The sequence below is a fragment of the Homarus americanus genome, unplaced genomic scaffold (assembly GCF_018991925.1).
Source record: "Homarus americanus isolate GMGI-L3 unplaced genomic scaffold, GMGI_Hamer_2.0 scaffold36117, whole genome shotgun sequence".
NCBI lineage: Eukaryota > Metazoa > Arthropoda > Malacostraca > Decapoda > Nephropidae > Homarus > Homarus americanus.
Genome location: NW_024716501.1, coordinates 35,839 through 54,176, shown reverse-complemented (window position 1 = coordinate 54,176; position 18,338 = coordinate 35,839). Strand labels below are relative to the sequence as shown.

The window sequence follows — 18,338 nt, the reverse complement described above, 5'->3', positions numbered from 1 at the left end:
ATCCATAGAGTTTTAGATCAATCAACTGTCCATTTAAAGGTAGACTAAAACAGACGAGGAAATGGTCGATGTGTTGTAACAAGGACAACTATTCTTATGTTTCGTCTGAATGTTTGTGTTCATCAGAAGTTTGTCCTGCTGTTGTAGAAGATAGAATATACATTTTCTTTGGTTATTCTTAGAAAATGATTATGATGACAGACTGAGACAGTACGTCAAGTCTTCGCTGCGTAAGTCCTATTAATTTTGTATTGATCCTTTATTCTCGTCTCTTTCCTATTTTTATTGTCTCACTTATTTGTTTTTCCTGGGCTGCTTAACCTGAAACTAGTGTGTAATTTAAGTACTCTGATCCCATACGCAAATGACTGAGCTATCTCTTATTATTTTTGGAAACCTCAAAACCTCATTCATTAGGATTTATAGAGGAACCAGTAGCAGGACACATGAACACAATTAACGTGTTTATTACGTTTATATTTTTATCTAATATTTTTTAATATATATATATATATATATATATATATATATATATATATATATATATATATATATATATATATATATTTCATGTAAATCCACAATGAAAACGTGGATAAGATAAATCTTGATAAAATCACACGGGAAAATGGAAACAACGGAGAATCTTAGCTTGCCTTTATTCAAGACATCTTCAGAGGCAACTGATTACAGGTCACCCTGCATATTTGGGGTTTCCCTCTGTCCATGTAATCCAGTTGCCTCTGAAGATGTCTTGAATAAAGACGAAAGCTAAGGTGCCTGTTGTTTCTTCTTCCGTGATTTTTATCAATATATATATATATATATATATATATATATATATGCAAGCAAATCACCAGCTGCGCGTGATCCAGGTATATGTTGATAAACTGCCATGAAGACCTGACCTGACTACCGACCGTTGCGGTGCTTTTAAAGATTAGTACAAAAGAACATAAGAATGGAGGAAACTGCAGCGGGCTCTATTAGTCTCATACTGGGCAGTCCCGTTTACACCCAACCCCTATTGCTCATATAAGCATCCAACCTATGTTTGATTATTCAGCGTATTCGAGTTAATAGATGATATTTGGTAACTTGTTCCATTCATCCACTACTCTGTTTCCAAACCAGTGTTTGAGTACCTTTGTAATGTCCCCTTTGTTTAGCCCTGCCTTCCACTTATACACCTCTATTAGGTCGCCCCTCGCTCTACGTCTCTCGAGGGAGTGCAAATTAAGATGCTTTAACCTGTCTCTATACTCAAGGTTCCTAATGCCCGGGATTAGTCTTGTCATTCTCCTCTGAATTCTTTCCAAGGATTCTATATCCATTCTGTCATACTGTGACCATTACCTAATACCTGACCATTGTGGACCTGATCTCACCCTCCTCTGTATATATACACCTTGTTTTGTACTTCTCCTTAGTCTGTACTCACCCCTGAATTACACGAAAGCGCTGGGGAACTTCGTGTTTTCTTCTTTCCTTGTGGTTATCAGCATATATATATATACAAAAGCTTGTTAGGTCCACGTGTATAAAGTACCTTTCAAGCACTAATCTTACACTGTGTATCGGCAGGTTCTGGGGCGGTGGGTCTGGCCCACTTTGACAAGTGTAGCCACGACGAATGTCTGAGCGGCCTCCATATCTGCTCTCACGACGACGGCGTCCTCCACCTGCTCACCCGCATCAATGAGCTTTCTATGGGCTACACCGAGGGCCGCCTCGAGCTCTGTGTCGTCGGCGGATTCCAGGACGCCCGCGCCATTTGTGAGAAGGTCACCCTCTCCCTCTTGAGTAAGTTGCCACCCCTTATGAGTAAATCCCAGTGTTTATCTCACTGCTGGGTAACCCTTCATGTTTGTCTCCCTGTTTAAAGGAACCCCTCATGTCTTCCTGTTGACTAAGTCCCCTCGTGTTTGTGCTGACATTCCATTCTTAAACCCCGAATGATCCCGCTCCCAAGGTTCTACCAGTGTTATTCATCCAAGGCAGCCAAACACAGACGCCAATTTCGCCATAAAACTCTGGGGAGAAAACATGCCTCACTTCAAAAGTTGTTGTTGTATATATTTTGTGTCCGAAAAAAACAAAACAGGTGCTGTAGCTGTATTTATAATTCACAGACGCATTCAGCAAGTACTCCATATTGTCTATACAGTACTCTTCCCTTTGTGTCTTCATCCCTCTAGTGTTACTGGAGGTTAAACAGGTGAAGGTGAGCCTGATGGTCTGCTAAGAAATAGATCATTAAGATAAGACTTCATTTTGAGTCGACCTTAATATATATATTTTTTTACCCAGACTTTGTTTCAATCTGTAGTTTGCTTAGCCTAGGGAGATTACTTTTTTCAATTTTACTGCAGCTGTAGGTAAATTTGAATATGTCACCCGATATTAAATTTTGAGAATTTTACGTTTGCAATTAATAGTTTAGACAATTCTAAGACACTTTCCTTGCAAATAACCTAACCTGACCTCCTAACCGAGATGGCTCTGCTCCTCTCGACCCCCCACCTCCCCCGGCAGATATAAGTCATTTACAGTATTCTTGTTACCTAGTAGGTACTACACTGGCAGAGCTGTCCCGAGGGGGGGGGGGTGCGGGGCCCCTCTGCATTCTTAAATATATATATATATATATATATATATATATACACTGAGAAAAGGGAAACAACGGAGCACCTTAGCTTTCGTCTTTATTCAAGACATCTTCAGAGGCAACTGGATTACATGGACAGAGAGGCTTAAATATACAGGGTGACCTTATTAAACATGAGGTCAGGTCATAATGATGTCATCCACTAATCTCCACACCAACACACACGTACAGGAGCTTAAGAGAAAAGGGGTCGACGTGACTAGTCAGGTCAGGTCAGGTCAAAAATAAGGGACCCACTAAATAACTATCCTACATCTAGCTCCAAGGTTTTCAAAGCATTTTTAACCTTGGGCCACTGACAAATAAATTTATGTAACATAATATCAGTTTTGAACTGACCATCACTAAGGTTTATTGATTTTTAATTCCTTAATCAAACTAGCTTCAACCAGAAGTCTTTCTGTGACACAAGATTATTTGAATACTTCTAAGCTTTTTTCCCAAGCAATGGGATGATTATTATTCCTAACATGAACGAACAGGGCACTGCTTTCAGATGCTGTTCTGATATTGTACTTATGTTGTTTGATTCTGAGCTGCAACGTTTTTCCTGTCTGTCCTACATAATTACCATTACATTTGCTACATGGAATACAATAAACACTTCCATTTACATTCAAAGTTGGGCTATTTTTTATTAACATTGTGGTAATGGTTGAGTCATACTTTAAAACAACATTAATATTTCTTAATTTAAGGGACCGAACTAACGGGACAAATTCATTGCGATAGGGCAGTCAAAATATTCTTAAGTGTAGGAATTTGTCTGGTTTGAGTAGAATGAAAGGATTTTTTAGCCCTTTTAAAACAATGATCATCAACAAACACAGAAGGGTACCCGAGTTTTTGTGCAATGGAACGAATGTGTTTCAATTCTTTATCAATAAATTCAGGGTCACAAATACGCAAACATCTCAAAAACATAGCAGAAAAAACTGACATTTTGGTAGACTCCAGGTGATTCGATAAAAAATTTATGAAACAGTCTACCTGTGTGGGCTTCCTGTACACCTTAAATTTGTAGTTATGGCCATTTCTAATGATAAGCATATCAAGGAATGGAAGGGATCCATTTATTTCTCTTTCAATTTTTATTGTGATACTTGGGACAATATCATTAGGCTTGTCTAAAAATTCCAATGGGTCACTGTTTCTAGGCCAAAGACAAAGAACATCATCTACATATCTATACCATGGAGGAATAAAGTCCCCTATATTGGGTAGTAATCAGATCACCCTGTATATTTAAGCCTCTCTTTGTCCATGTAATCCAGTTGCCTCTGAAGATAAGATGTCTTGAATAAAGACGAAAGCTAAGGTGCTCCATTGTTTCCCCTTTTCCCGTGTGATTTTATCAATATATATATATATATATATATATATATATATATATATATATATATATATATATATATATATATATATATATATATATAAGAGTATATATATATATATACTGTTGTACCCTGTTTCTTAACGCCAGCTCGGACAGAACCCAGAGGGTCCCGTGTTAAGGAACTGCTGCTAAGTGAACAACAGAACATATGGATTAATTCTTAATTAGAAACTGCCCGACCCCCAAACTCCACTTTTTGGAAGGCAATATGACTTGCTGTAGTAAAATAACATCTTAATTTTTATGATGGGTACATGCAATAATTAATACTTAAGAGAAATAGAGAACATAGTCGTTGCTAATGTCCATTCAAATAATGGACTCAACTCTCCCCTCTCACACTACACGGCTCTTCTCTGAGAAATTTTGGGGAAAAAATTCACTAAATTTTAATACTAAATAATACCAAACTAAAGTTAGATAATACAATTGACATTGCTGATCTCTTTGTAGGAATATTTTGAATATAAATGCCATATATTTTGCACAAAAGATAACATATTTACTAGAGAAAACATTTTATCTAAAATTTGTATGTCTAATGCAAAATATATGATGTTTATATTCAAAATGACCACCAAATTATAAGAATTCCAGCAATGTAAATTATATTCTGGCCGGGTAATTTGTATGAATTTTATGAGCTAAAACAAATATCTTCAGTTAATAAAAAAAAAAATATTCTTCAAGACACTATCTGTCAATCAAAGTACCCCACCTTGCCTCCCCCCCTCTTCCAACCGCCGTCAGTCCCAACTCTCCGCTTCAATTCCCCCACCAATCTCCTTCAAGAGTTTTCAATGATTTAGTATTAAATGATACCTCAGATTAAAAAGATAATAATTGACATTGCTGATTCCTTGTAAGATTAGGGAATATTTTGAATATAAATGTCATATATTTTGCACAAAAGATAACATAGTTACTCTGAGAAAAATTTTTATCTAAAATTTGTATGTTTAATGCAAAATATATGATGTTTATATTCAAAATGATCACCAAATTATAAGAATTCCAGCAATGTAAATTATATTCTGACCGGGCAATTTGTATGAATTTTATGAGCTAAAACAGGCAGTCAGGCAGGGTGGCGGGTGGGGCAAATCTAAAAATAGCGTCTCGAGCCGGACACTACCACATATATGTGAAAAAAAATCCGTAAAGAGGAAAGTTCATTTCATGAAAGTAATCACAGAGTATGATAAAACGCGTTAAGTAAAAACCGCTAGGCGCGGGGTAATATATATATATATATATATATATATATATATATATGTGTGTGTGAAATAAAATTTTAAAATCAGTTTATTTTTATAGTTACATATATACACACTGTAATATACATATTGTTAATCCCCCAATCATACTGTTACTATGCCAAGTATTATGTAATTTACTATGTTATAACACCTTTCATATATTTCCCATTTGGCAATCTTCGCATGAAAAAGTCTTCTGAAAACTGTTAGAATTCACCATTTTTTGGAAACATAATTTTCACTAGATACCTTAACAGGTCCCTTTTCTACCAAAATATCAATTGTCGTAGTGTCCAGTAAATGTGGCCAGTTGGCTGGATCACATAGATCTTCATCGGCATGACCGTTAGCGTAGGTAAAACTGTCCATTTTAAAAGCCTTAGTATTTTCTCAGTACTCTCCTCTTCCTCAGCTTGAATATGGCCCACACACACCATCACCATCACAGTCGCTCAAGTCCTTTTTTGCACTAGTTTATGGTGTTTCTTAAAACACATATTTTTCTAGGGAACCTTTCATTGACATTTCGATTTCTTCTCTTTTCCTTTTCTTTTGCCTTTTCTCTGAACCCGAGATGTATTTTCTACATCTGTCTCTATCCTTGCTGGCCATGGTATCAGGGCCGGATTAACCATGAGACACTTGAGGCATTGGCCTCAGGCCCCCTGACTCTAAGGGGTCCCCAAATCCAAACATTCTCGAAGTTGAAGCATATAAAACATGAACTTCGTTCAACGATGTCCTAGCAACGTCTCAATTTTCTGTCTCTTATGAACATTGAATGTGTTATTTTGCAGAAGCTTAATATTGATGAAATCATTGATAAATTTTGGTATATTTTGTTCTTGCTATATACTGTATATATTTACCTTGAGTGTAGGGGGCCCCAAGTTGATCTGTGCCTCAGGCCCCTATATAGCTTAATCCGTCACTGCATGGTATAATAAAAAACGAGGGCTGTGAATGACAGTAAAATAATGTATATCAACAATTTCACAAAACACAAATCACGGACAACTGGAGATTCAGAGTTTCAACATCACTGACAGGTGAGTGCTGTCAACATCTTCACTCCTCTTTGACAGAGAGCACAGTAAAGAATGACATTGTTCTCTGTCTGGGTGGTAAGATGGGTTGTCTTGATCTTACCTTTGACTTCATGTCAGCAGATGCATTGCCTAACTGTGCTCATCACCAATCCTTCAGGTGGTCTCCTGAATCTGGGTGGTAAGATGAGTTCGGCCTAACCTGGTCGCTGATTCTGTTGTTGGGTAAGGTAAGGGCCGGGGGCCTGGTGGGGTCGCACTGGTTGTCTTACTCTAGGGACGGCTCTGTACACTGGGCTTGACTTACTCAGGCCATGGCATCATAGCTTTACACACTGTTACTTGACTTTCCCGTTTACACTTATGCATTCACAAGGTCGAGTTAGCACAAAAATCTCATTTAATGAGTTGATTTTGTATATTTTTATCATGATATATTTTTGTGTCACCTTTCAGATGCTATGCACAAGAGTCCACCACAGATCCATTTGGTTCTGCTGTGTACTGGGGAGATGAACACAACGCTGAGAGGCAACATCTCCTGGCCACTTGTCAAGGGCATTGGTAAGGAGTATATACTTGAGCCAGTGGCATGTTAAGTACAATACTTGTAAGTAGAATTACAGTAGGTCATCCTTACTTATATAGTTAAAGTAAGTGATTTTTTTTATTTCTGTATGGGCTGCATGTTGGTTACAGTACAGTAGCTACAGCTCTTCATGCACATTCTCTTCATTCCTTTCCCATTTGCTGTACTTATAAATGTAATATAATTTAGGATTTTATAGGACAAATATTCAGTACTGTACTTCAAATGAATGGGCTTTTATAGTCTTCTTATGATGGACAGGTCCTCCGTGAGTGAACTGTATGATGACAGGAAACATTATTCATGTAGACAATACCATTGCTGCAAGCACTTACTTACCTAGCTGAATCAAGGTTCTAAACATCTGATTTGGTGGTTGTCTTGCTTGTCGAGTTATCCGAGACAGCAGTTTAATTTTTCCAGTGAGGTTGACATGACACTTTGAAGCGATGAGGGATTTCGAATCCCAACCTACAGCCTACTCTAGGTCTTGCTGCCTACTACAGTTAAGTTCTGTACTGTACTACTGTACTGTACTACTGTACTAGGCTTTATGACAACACCTCATTTTCAGATTTATAGACCGAGACTATAATTTTTTTTTAATGTGTATTAAAGGTTATATTCTTTGTATACAGTGCAGGTATATAGCTTTTCTGAGTACTGTGTTATAGTATTTAAGAAGTTCAAATCCCCGACCTGGGCAACTTGATGGTTGAATAAGGCAGCTGCCAAATCAGAAGTTAATAAATTTGATTTCACTGGGAAAGTACAGTACTACTATACTTGGGTTAAGATTTATTTAGTTAACCAAAGAACTTCATATTTCTATTTATTTAGGGATAAAGTGCAAAAAACAAATACTATAATCTATTTCATTTCTGTTGCAAATTTTATTTTTCAAGTAATTTGGACTTTGTGATAGGACCCAGGGGTATGATTTCTTTTATATTCTGTAGTGGGAACAAAAGCTTCTGACCCTATACGTACTGTTATTGTTTGAGGCTACCAGCAGTTTATTGACTAAAGATGAGACACCTGTTGTAGAAAAGAAATTAAATACTGTAGTTTGTATCTTCAGATACATCGTAACATACTGTAGTTTATTATCAATATTTAGGATTAAGTTGAAATGCTCTTTTGGTTTGTGTCTGTGTCCAAGGGATCTTAGTTGCTTCCAGAGCTTTTTTTTTTATTACTTTTATTTTCCTCAGCATTAAATTTTAAATAATCTGTTTTCACTTGCATTATATCTCTGTGAACTTTGTTTATTGAGGCACACCCCGATAACCGACACATATAGAGACCAGGGAAAGTCAATGGTTAGTGAATCAACGGTTATCGAAGCAATTAATCCCATAAGAATGTAACAAATTCAGGTGATTAGGGACTGACCGCCCTCCCAAAATCCCAAGAAAATAAAGTGGATATATATAAAGCAAGTTGATCTCTGTGTATGATGGATTCTGATATCTCGCTAGTCATCCGAGGTTCAGTCAAGCTAGTGGAGTTAGAAGAATTTATTCGTTTATATGTGGGACTACTATCATTGGTTTTACAGTACTTAAGGAAAAATTCAAGAATCTCGTCAATTTCTGAAATTTGTTGAAAATGCCATTTGTATCTGTAGGTGTGAGCACACAAACTGGCAAGATCTTCCCTGCTACCTTCACTGACAAGGGACCCTACCTTGTCCTCCGTTCTACCAGGGTCTTCACTGGTGCACAACAGGTATGTTTCTCTAAAGTTACCCCTAGCATTGTTGATGATATAACACAGCAGCACAGAAGTAATAAGCATGTAGCACACCAGTTATGCATTCTTTATGTACACTTTTAGTGAATTTGAAGAATTTACAATGAACATGAGGTTCATTAGAGAGTATGAAGTACTTTCAGTGATAGTTGTGCACTTTATTAAGTACAGATTAAAAAAAAGTCAAATAATATGGAATATATTGTATAGTTCACTGGATGTACTGTACATTACTGTACGTATACAGGTACAGTCGGAGTCAAAAGTCTTGAACGCGACGGTATTTGGCAAGTACCCAAAGGTCTTAGGTATTAAGGCGAGTTTTATCCCATTTTGTGGTTCAGACATAATATGTGATGACAAGTAGTGTTATTAGTATATCCCAATCATATATGTATAACTCAGAAGTAGATGCCAGATATTACTAAGTGTTCAAGACTTTTGACCCCGGCTGTACCTATTATGGAGATGGAGTCCATACAATGATTAAATAATGAATCTGGCTTGTATGCTGTACATAATTAATAATATCAGCACAGTTTCTTGAAGATGATGTTTTGGAATAATATCTCTGTTAGCTGGAACTCTCCAATACCTGGAATTTAATTTGCTCCTCATTTTTCCCCCAAATTTCTCTCAATTCCTGATTTGGGAAAGATTTTCAGGGTTTGAAAGTTAGGCGCATTTTCTAAAAAATTCCAAGAAAAGTTCCGGAAACACACTCCAAATGTTTTTTTTTCCAGTTTGGGAACAAATTCCGAGGTTGAAAATCAGGCACATTTTCTGAAAATTTTTATGAAAAAATCCAGAAACTATCTCAAATTTTTTTTATCCGGGTTCTAGGAGCAAATTCTGAGGATGAAATACAGTAATGTGCATTTTCCAGAACCTTCTAACAAACTTTTCCCGGTGAATGTACATGCAAAAATCCAGGGGATGAGTGATTTTTCTGGGTTTGAGAGAGTCTTCTCCTTAACTGGTAATCTCTCGTCCCTGGAAGTGCTCTACAACAATTGTTCCGGTTAATGGGCATATCACTTATAAAACTCGGATGTAAAGTAACTCTGAATAACTTTTAATTGTCTACCAATTTCCATCTCTTCTCCACAGTTTTATGTGGAGAATAGAACCACAAGCCATATATATTCAGGGGAATGCAGTATCACAGTTAGGTAATACAGTAATACCTATCCCTGTTAGCCGGTACAATTGGTTTGAAAGATATCTGTGTATTAAGACAAATTCTCTTATCCCCGGAAAAAAAATTACTCATTGACCAAATTTTTGCAGACGTTGGTGAATGTTTCTGTGTCTTAACTACACACCAGGCATGGGGCACTGTTTCTATGGTGGCTTAAGTGCAGTCAGACAGACAAAGTTGCATTTATTTATGTAAACACTACAGTGTACGTACAATATATTGTAAAGAAACAAAATATGCTACCATATCCAGCCATCTCGCTGTTTACAACGTAGTTAAATTCTTGAGAATGGCCTGGGTAAATAAAAAACGTGTACCTTAAATCAAACTTAATTACCGGTATCCCATAAGAAATATAGGAAATGGCAGGGGTTAGAAGAAACACTCCCTAAAAACTTTAATTTGTTTATCTATTTCCTTTAATATATTTTATCTGCAATAATAATATAAACAAACAATAATAATACAAAGCTAGTGTCAATTAAAAAAAAAGTGCAAATTAATTCCATGTAAATTGAGAGGTGACTGTACACTACAGTATACTTTGCTCACCAGGAAGGATTGTACATACAGCATGCTGTATACTGTACATACACCCCTACACTAGGCATATACTATCCACTTTCACACTTAGTACATACTGTACTTTCACACGCACCGAATGTACAGTACATGTACAGTACAGTACGTATATTCATAACTGTAATAAGTTTTTATGTCTTAACACTGCTTTATCCATTTAACAGTATTATTGTGTGTTTGTATCCTGGTACAGTAATGTACAGTACAGTAGCTAAAAAAAGTATCTGTGCATACATTGTGTGAAACTATATGATACCACGGACGATAGGTTGGGGTAGGCATGTTGTCTCCTTATACTAAGTGAAAGTAATCACTTAACTGTTTATTTTATTCCTATATGCCAACTCACCCCCTGTGTTGGATACTAAATGGCGGTGGATGAAGACACGCATACCAACCCTCCCGGGACATCACGAGTTGTACGTACAATTTCGGAAGTCATCGGACCCACCCTCTCAGATACTTAACTTTTTTTAGCTACTGTGCATGCTGTTCCTTGTATTTTGGATTTTCTTCAAATTTCATACAAAAGTACCTACTAATTTACAAGCTGATTAAGTATTTGGGTTCAGAATTAAAAAATTGAGTAATAATTAAATAGTATACTGTAATGTATTTAGAATATTTAAAAAGTCAATTTTGGTGTGCCCATAAGTTTTAAATCACCTTTATATACTTTTCATAAAAATATAGGCTATCTTTACTGTATAAACATGTTAGTTTCAAATTCCTATAAAAATGTTGTTTGATGCAAAAAATATGCATTTCGGTACTTGGGGTCATACCATGGATTTTGTTAAAATCTCATACAAAGGTACAGTATTCTTTTGCATGTTGATGAAGGATCTGAGTTCATAATTTATATTTTTGAGTAATTAGTGTTAATTAATGACTTACAAAAAACTTTAGAATATTTAAAACGTCAATTACGCTATGCTTGTAAGTTTTAGATCCCCCTTATATACATTTTCTCAAGAATATAGGTTAACTTTTTCACATAAGCACGAAAGTTTTCACTTTCCGAAAACACCTGACTTAATACCTTCTGTTTCAACAGAGGTCATGACGTAGATATTGTCATAGGCATACCAAGGGAGGGGATTGCCCCCCCCCCCTCATTGAGCGAATAAATTATTCCAATTAAACCATTTTTAGCATTAAGAAGAGAAAAATAATAGTATTACTAGGTAATTGAGCTGTAAGCTCATCATGAACGTGCAGGAAAATATTAATTATCTCGTACAGTATATGAACAATGCTGTACAGTACAGTAGCTAATAATAAGGTTCTGACAGGGTGGGTCTGATGACTTCCGAAATTATACGTACAACTCGTGATGTCTCGGGAGGGTTGGTATGTGTGTCTTTACCCCACCGCCATTCAGTATCCAACACTGGGTGAGTTGGTATATAGGAATAAAATAAACAGTTAAGTGATTACTATCACATAGCATATAAGGAGACAACACGCATATCCCAGTACTGTACCTATTGTCCTTGGTCTCGTATTGTTTCACAAAGAGTATGCACCAATACTTTCTTTAGCTACTGTACCTCGGTACTGCATGTTTTGGCAAACCTGGGTTGAGAACCAGTGGTCTAAGCAGTTGTTTCATTTGAACACAATCTTTTGGAAAATTTTTGATAGGGAAAAACAGTTTAAAACAAGTCTCATTTTATAATTCCAGGGCACAAAGATGGTCGTCAAGTCGGAAGATATCTTGTGAAATTTAAGATTTTATTTAATACCCGTACAGTGAAACCTCGGTAAATCGGACTTCAATATATCGGAATTCGCTTTTTTTCAGACTCTTGAGATGCTCTGGTCACCAGAAATACAAAAAAAAAAAAGTTTTAAGAAATGGGGAAGATTAATAAAAATATACAAAATGAACAACACCTGCACTGTACTGTACAGTGGTCTAATCAAATTTGCAATAGGTCTACTGAGAACTAAGACACTTGAGTATGTATTGGGGCTGATAAGTGTTGCTGCATTTGTCAGGTTTATTTATTTATTGATTCAGTATTATATTCGCTTATGATTGGTCTCTTATGGTTTATGGTTCATCATGATTAATAAAACATTTTAAGTAATAAAGAAAAAATACAATATAGGGGTACTGTATGTAATTTGCAATAAGACTCGAAAATAAAAGGATAAGCTGTATCAGAAGGTTGTTTACTGAAGATGCGTCCGTGTGAGAGCTTTCAGCAGACCAGCTTACAACAGGGGTCACTATAACACACTGTATAGTATCTGATATGAAGATACCTTCCTAAAAATGCTACTTACTACCTTTGAGTGTTATATGATGGCTCAATTTGGCTACTTGTACACTTTGATAAATGATTAATGAATAAACCAGTGTTGATGACAGATGTTGTGGTAAACCTATCAGCTGTTAAGTGTGGGATTCTTTTTTCAAGAAAGCAGATTCTTATAGGATAATATTTTATCAACCTGGCATCAAATGATCCTAAATTATATGAGAATTGTTGTGGAATTGCATAAAGAAGTGTTAAAGGAACCTTTGGGGGGAAGGGGGACAACCCACCCATGCTACCTCTGTCAGCTGCTCCCGGATAAACATTCATCTTCCACAGACAATATACTCCTACACTTATTTGTCCTTATTTTTATCTTTATAGTACAGTACTGTACATATACAGTTTTCTCTTTATTCATAAGACATATTCTGTGATTACTTATAACACTTTACAGTAAATGACAATCATCTCAGTGACAACGGTTTTTGACACATATATCTGATTTTCAACCCAGAGAGTTCTGTTTCATATTTTTTTATTGTTGATTGATGTAATATTCTTTTAATATCCTTGTTATACACGTAAAAGCCTTAGTTGTTGAAGTGCAGTAATAACATAACATCAACTGATTTTCTTTAAACAGTTCAAATAAGCAGGGTTATCTCCCCCCCCCCCCACATATTTGCATTTTTCAGATTGGGGTCTGCCCCAATTAGTACTATTTATCGAGGTTCTACTGTACTCTCATTTATGAGCATATAAGTCTTAACATCTGTATTCTTCACTAATTTAATAGTACAGGTATTTGACTAATATAAATTTTCCTTCTGCCAGATGGTTGACATATATGACTGTGCTTTGGGATTATTACGGATTGGACCTTTTAACTATGAGCCTCATGCTGGTGTGGAGCTACTCTTGCAACAGACAGATGATGTGATACTCCAGTGTCTCTCTACAACCCCAGAAGTTGAGGGACCAAGCTGGGTCAAGATGGTATGTTTCGTAGCACCAATATATGTGAAATCTGTACATCAAGATAATGCTTATTTTCTTTCTCTCTTTATCTTGCAAATCTTTTTAATATTTATAGCAGGTAATGTTGGTAAAATCTTATCAAACATTTAAATTGCTGACAGTACAGTATCTCACTTCCTTTAGGACATGGAAAGGAAGTGAAGACAGAAGGGAAAACACTAATAATAAAGATATGTAAAATAAGTTTTTGAAGCATAATTTACAGTTAAGAGAACATGTGACCAGAGAGAGAACTAGCATCCTTAAATCCTTCCTCAATAATGACTTCCTTGACAACATTAAACTCCTATTCTACAATATATTATTACAGATTCAGTATGTGAAATCTCAGGTTGTAGTTATCTAAGAATTATTTTATAAATTTGGGTTAATTTTCAGGTACGAGAAGTTCTAAAACACATCAAAGAGCATCCTTTCCCGGCTGTGACAATATTCCCAGACAACCGACCTCACTATTTCCGACGAGATAACTTGGGGGCTTGGACACCTGCTGAGCTCCCCAACAACAATGATTCCACTCCTGATGCTAATGTTCAGGCAGCTGTTCAAGCTGTTGCTGGAGCTGCAGTTGCAGCTACAGGAGCCTGGACACAAGCAGGTGGTGTCACAACAACATCAGCACCTCCCACCTCAGGTGCTCTTTCTCCAGCCCCCTGGGGTACTTCTGTACCTCCCAGGTCAGTTGTGCACATAATTACTGTAACTCTACTAAGATAATGTATTGTGTTTACTGTGGATATATTGCTATAGGTTACAGTAAAACCCTGTCTACTGGTCTGGGAAACCTAGAAAAGGCAGGGAATTTTATAAATAAACCTGTAATTTTATGTAAATTCAGTTCAGCTTCAAAATATTGTTATTTTGACAGCAATCTTCCCATAAATTAATGCTGTGTGCTGTATAATAGATAAATAATTAAACTTTTAGGAACAAAGTCCAGTAAATAGTCCACTCCAATAACTGAATTGCTTGTGTGCCTCTCATATTTCATGTTAGTGATCAAATAACCAAATATTACAGGTTATACCTACTAATTCTGCAATGAGTATTGTCAGAGATGAATTGTTCTCATAATTAAGTAACTTTATTTAAGTGGATTAATCCACATACAGTATTAATCATGAATCATATGGGTGGATCAGCAGTGTGATTTTTTTTTGCCGGATTTCTACCTTTTTTGGAATGTCCAGGTCAACCCACGTGAATCTCACAAATCCAAGGAGAAAAATATGGAGGGGGGGGGGGGTCAGGGTCTTTTCCGATGTTTATCACAAGGCTTGGGGTGAGTCGCGAACGGGTCTTCAATTTCTTGATTAATATCATTAATGTCATCTTTAATTTCCCAATAGTATATACAGGTGCTCCTCTACTTAAGAACATTCAACTTACAAACTTTCAGAGATACAAACATCATCACTGAGGGGGAGGGGTTACCTGCCAGAACAGGTGTTTAATGTGGATGAGACTGGATTATTTGGAAGAAAATTCCAGATAGAACAAACATTACCTAAGAGGAGAAGAGTGAGCCAGGTTTTAAGACTGTATTAAAGGGTATAGCTGTACTAAATATCCATAATTTTTCATTTTTTTACAATATGTTTGGTATCTACAAGAGTAAAGTTGGACTTACAAACAAGCCTCATGAACGTAGCTCGTTTGTAAGTAGAGGAGCACCTGTATTTCAATGGGATATTGGATAATTGTTCCAACTCGCAGAATTCCCTTTAATTTAATTAAAAAGTACATACAAAGTACTGTTTACGGGTAATAGAATTAACAAAACATTAAATATAAATAAAATACAGTACTGTACAGTATACTGTACAATATTAAATAAAAAACAATAAAATACTTTGAGGTGTGTATGTAGAATGTTGCTGGTTGAGTTGAAAGGTGAAGGAAGAAGATGAAGGGAATTGGAAGTGGGGGTGGAGGAGGAGGAGAAGGGGGGAAGAGAAGCATTTTAATGCTTCTTGGAAGGCGAACCACCTTCCATAAAAATGTCAGAAACCTCTTTGGGCCTCCAAAGTGTTGGCAAGATCAGGGTCATGATCAGGAGCCTTTAAAGGAAGTTTATTGGTGGTGAGGTAATTCTTCGCAGAAGGGTAAAACACCTCAGCTTCCCATTTATTAAAGAGCTGCCTAGTCACCCATAACTTGCAGTTCGACTTCCAATAAACTCCAAGTTGTCCTCTTATTACATTTTGTTGTTTGAACACCCTGGGATTCTCAGAGTGGTATACGAGCATAGGCTTAAGTCTGAAATCCCCTGAAGCATTGGCACCAAGCAATAGAATGAGATGGTCCTTCATTGGTTTATGCCGTGGTAAAGCAGCTTCGTCTCTGGTGTTGAATGTCCTTTTGGGCATTTTCTTCCGGAACAGCTCAGTTTCATCTACTGTACATAGAAAACTTGCTGTGGAAGATAATCTTCCTTCATCAGTTTCTTGAATTCTGCTACTAATTTTTCAGCGCCTTCTTTATCTGCACTTGCAGCTTCACCATGCCAAACAACATTATAAATGGCAGTTCTTTTCTTAAACTTATTGAACCAGCCCTTGCTGGCTTTAAAGTCTTCAAACACAGTTTCAGAAGAACTAGGTTGATCTTCCTTCAAATGTTCATAAATTTCCCTGGCTCTTCCACAAATGAATTTAGTAGAAATGGAATTGCCTTTCATTTTGTTTTGCTTTAACCCAAATAAGAAGTAACCTCTCCATTTCTGCAATCAGCCATCTGCCTTTAAACACTCTGGTAGATATATCTCACTTTCACTGATTTAAATTTGTCTTTCTGTGCAATAATTGTAGACACAGTCGATGACGACATGCTATATTCTTTACAGAGTGCATTGGTACTAATGCCTTCTTCGTATTTCTTCATAATTTCTTGTTTCACTTGAATTGAAATCGCCTTCCGAGATTTTTCAGACCCATGCTTGATAATTTCTCCAATAAAATTTTAAGTTCACAACAATTTATTTAACTAATTCCAGATTTTTTTGTTTAAACCAACACTTCACTGTATATTATCAATATGTTAACTTAATTTCAGAATGATCAATAATTTTAATGTAAAAATGTTTACTCCACTGGAAACAAAGCTAAACAAAGAGCCGATTATTGGCGGATGAGTCGATCAGCTGATACACACACTAAAACGTGTTTCTCGTAAGGCTGTCCTTACAGGAGGTAACTTGTTAACTGAAATCTCGTAAATTGAACCGCTTGTTAATGGAGAGTCCACTGTAATAATAATAATAATAATAATAATAATAATAATAATTAACGGTTTATTGAAAAAAAAATTCTGCAGCCCGAAGGCTGAAAATATACATTGGACATAAATGACTTATTACATACATTGGTGGTTTAACAAAAGCCTTCATTAGAGAAAGGTAAAGGAACATACAGTGAACATACAGATTAATGTAGGTGTTGAACAGCAAACTCGTAGTGTAGTAACTCCCTCCCAGATGGTGTTAGGAGGAACTCACGTGGTGTAGTAGTTCCCTCAGATGGTGTTATGAGGGACCTGGTGTGGTGTAGTAATTCCCTCGCAGATGGTGTTGTGAGGGGCCTCACGTGGTGTAGTAATTCCCTCACAGATGGTGTTATGAGGGACCTCACGTGGTGTAGTAATTACCCCACAGGTGGTGTTATGAGGGACCTCACGTGGTGAAGTAATTACCTCACAGATGGTGTTATGAGGGGCCTCACGTGGTGTAGTAACTCCCTCACAGATGGTGTTATGAGGGGCATCACGTGGTGTAGTAATTCCCTCACAGATGGTGTTATGAGGGACTTGACGTGGTGTAGTAATTCCCTCACAGATGGTGTTATATGAGTGAGGTTTGGTCTTAGGCCTTCCTATCGTAGACGGATTAGCACATCGTGTGTGTGTGTGCGTGTGCATGTGTGCGTAAAGCTTCCAATAATGACGGTTCTACTAACGCCGATTCATATTTAAGACCCTTGTTAATTTAGGACCTAATTCAATTTGTGCCATTATTTTCTTCGTATTTACGACGAAATTAGAAAAAAAAATTACATTTTCATATATATAATAACTAAATCCCGATATGTATTATACAAAAAAAAACTTGCACACAGAGGCTGCTGGGCTTGTGAGTGGTGGATATGACTCATTTACGAACCTTTCTCAAGAAACTTGCAAGAGGGGTGTGGTTATCTACGCTAGGCAAGACCTTAGAGCCAGCCAGGCGAGGGTACAGGGAGAGGATGTTTTTGAAGAGTCCAAGTGGTGTAAAATTAAATTAAAGGGAGGGGACTTACTTATCGTCGGGTGTATCTACAGATCCCCAAACTGTGGCCCACTAAATCAAAGGAACTTAAGAACCTTAATAAACAACGTGGCGATGCTCAACCCTAGCCACCTCCTTATTATAGGGGACTTTAACTATGGAGACATCGACTGGAGAAACGAGTCCACCCCGAATGACTTGAATAACCCTGCTACTCTTTTTGTAGAAACTCTGAGAGATAATTTTCTGTTCCAACATGTTAGAGACCCG

The 18,338-nt window shown here is 36.7% G+C and overlaps 1 protein-coding gene across 1 annotated transcript in view; it reads left to right on the top strand.

Moving 5' to 3' along the window:
• The first annotated feature begins 628 nt into the window (after positions 1-628).
• The window catches only part of LOC121858144 (protein N-terminal asparagine amidohydrolase-like), a 28,296-nt gene continuing 10,586 nt past the window's right edge, over positions 629-18,338 (top strand). The window contains exons 1-6 of the mRNA XM_042354373.1: positions 629-728; positions 1,558-1,803; positions 6,826-6,933; positions 8,589-8,689; positions 13,601-13,762; positions 14,183-14,481. Of these exons, the coding sequence (XP_042210307.1) occupies positions 629-728; positions 1,558-1,803; positions 6,826-6,933; positions 8,589-8,689; positions 13,601-13,762; positions 14,183-14,481 (1,016 nt within the window). The remainder of the gene's footprint in view (positions 729-1,557; positions 1,804-6,825; positions 6,934-8,588; positions 8,690-13,600; positions 13,763-14,182; positions 14,482-18,338) is intronic.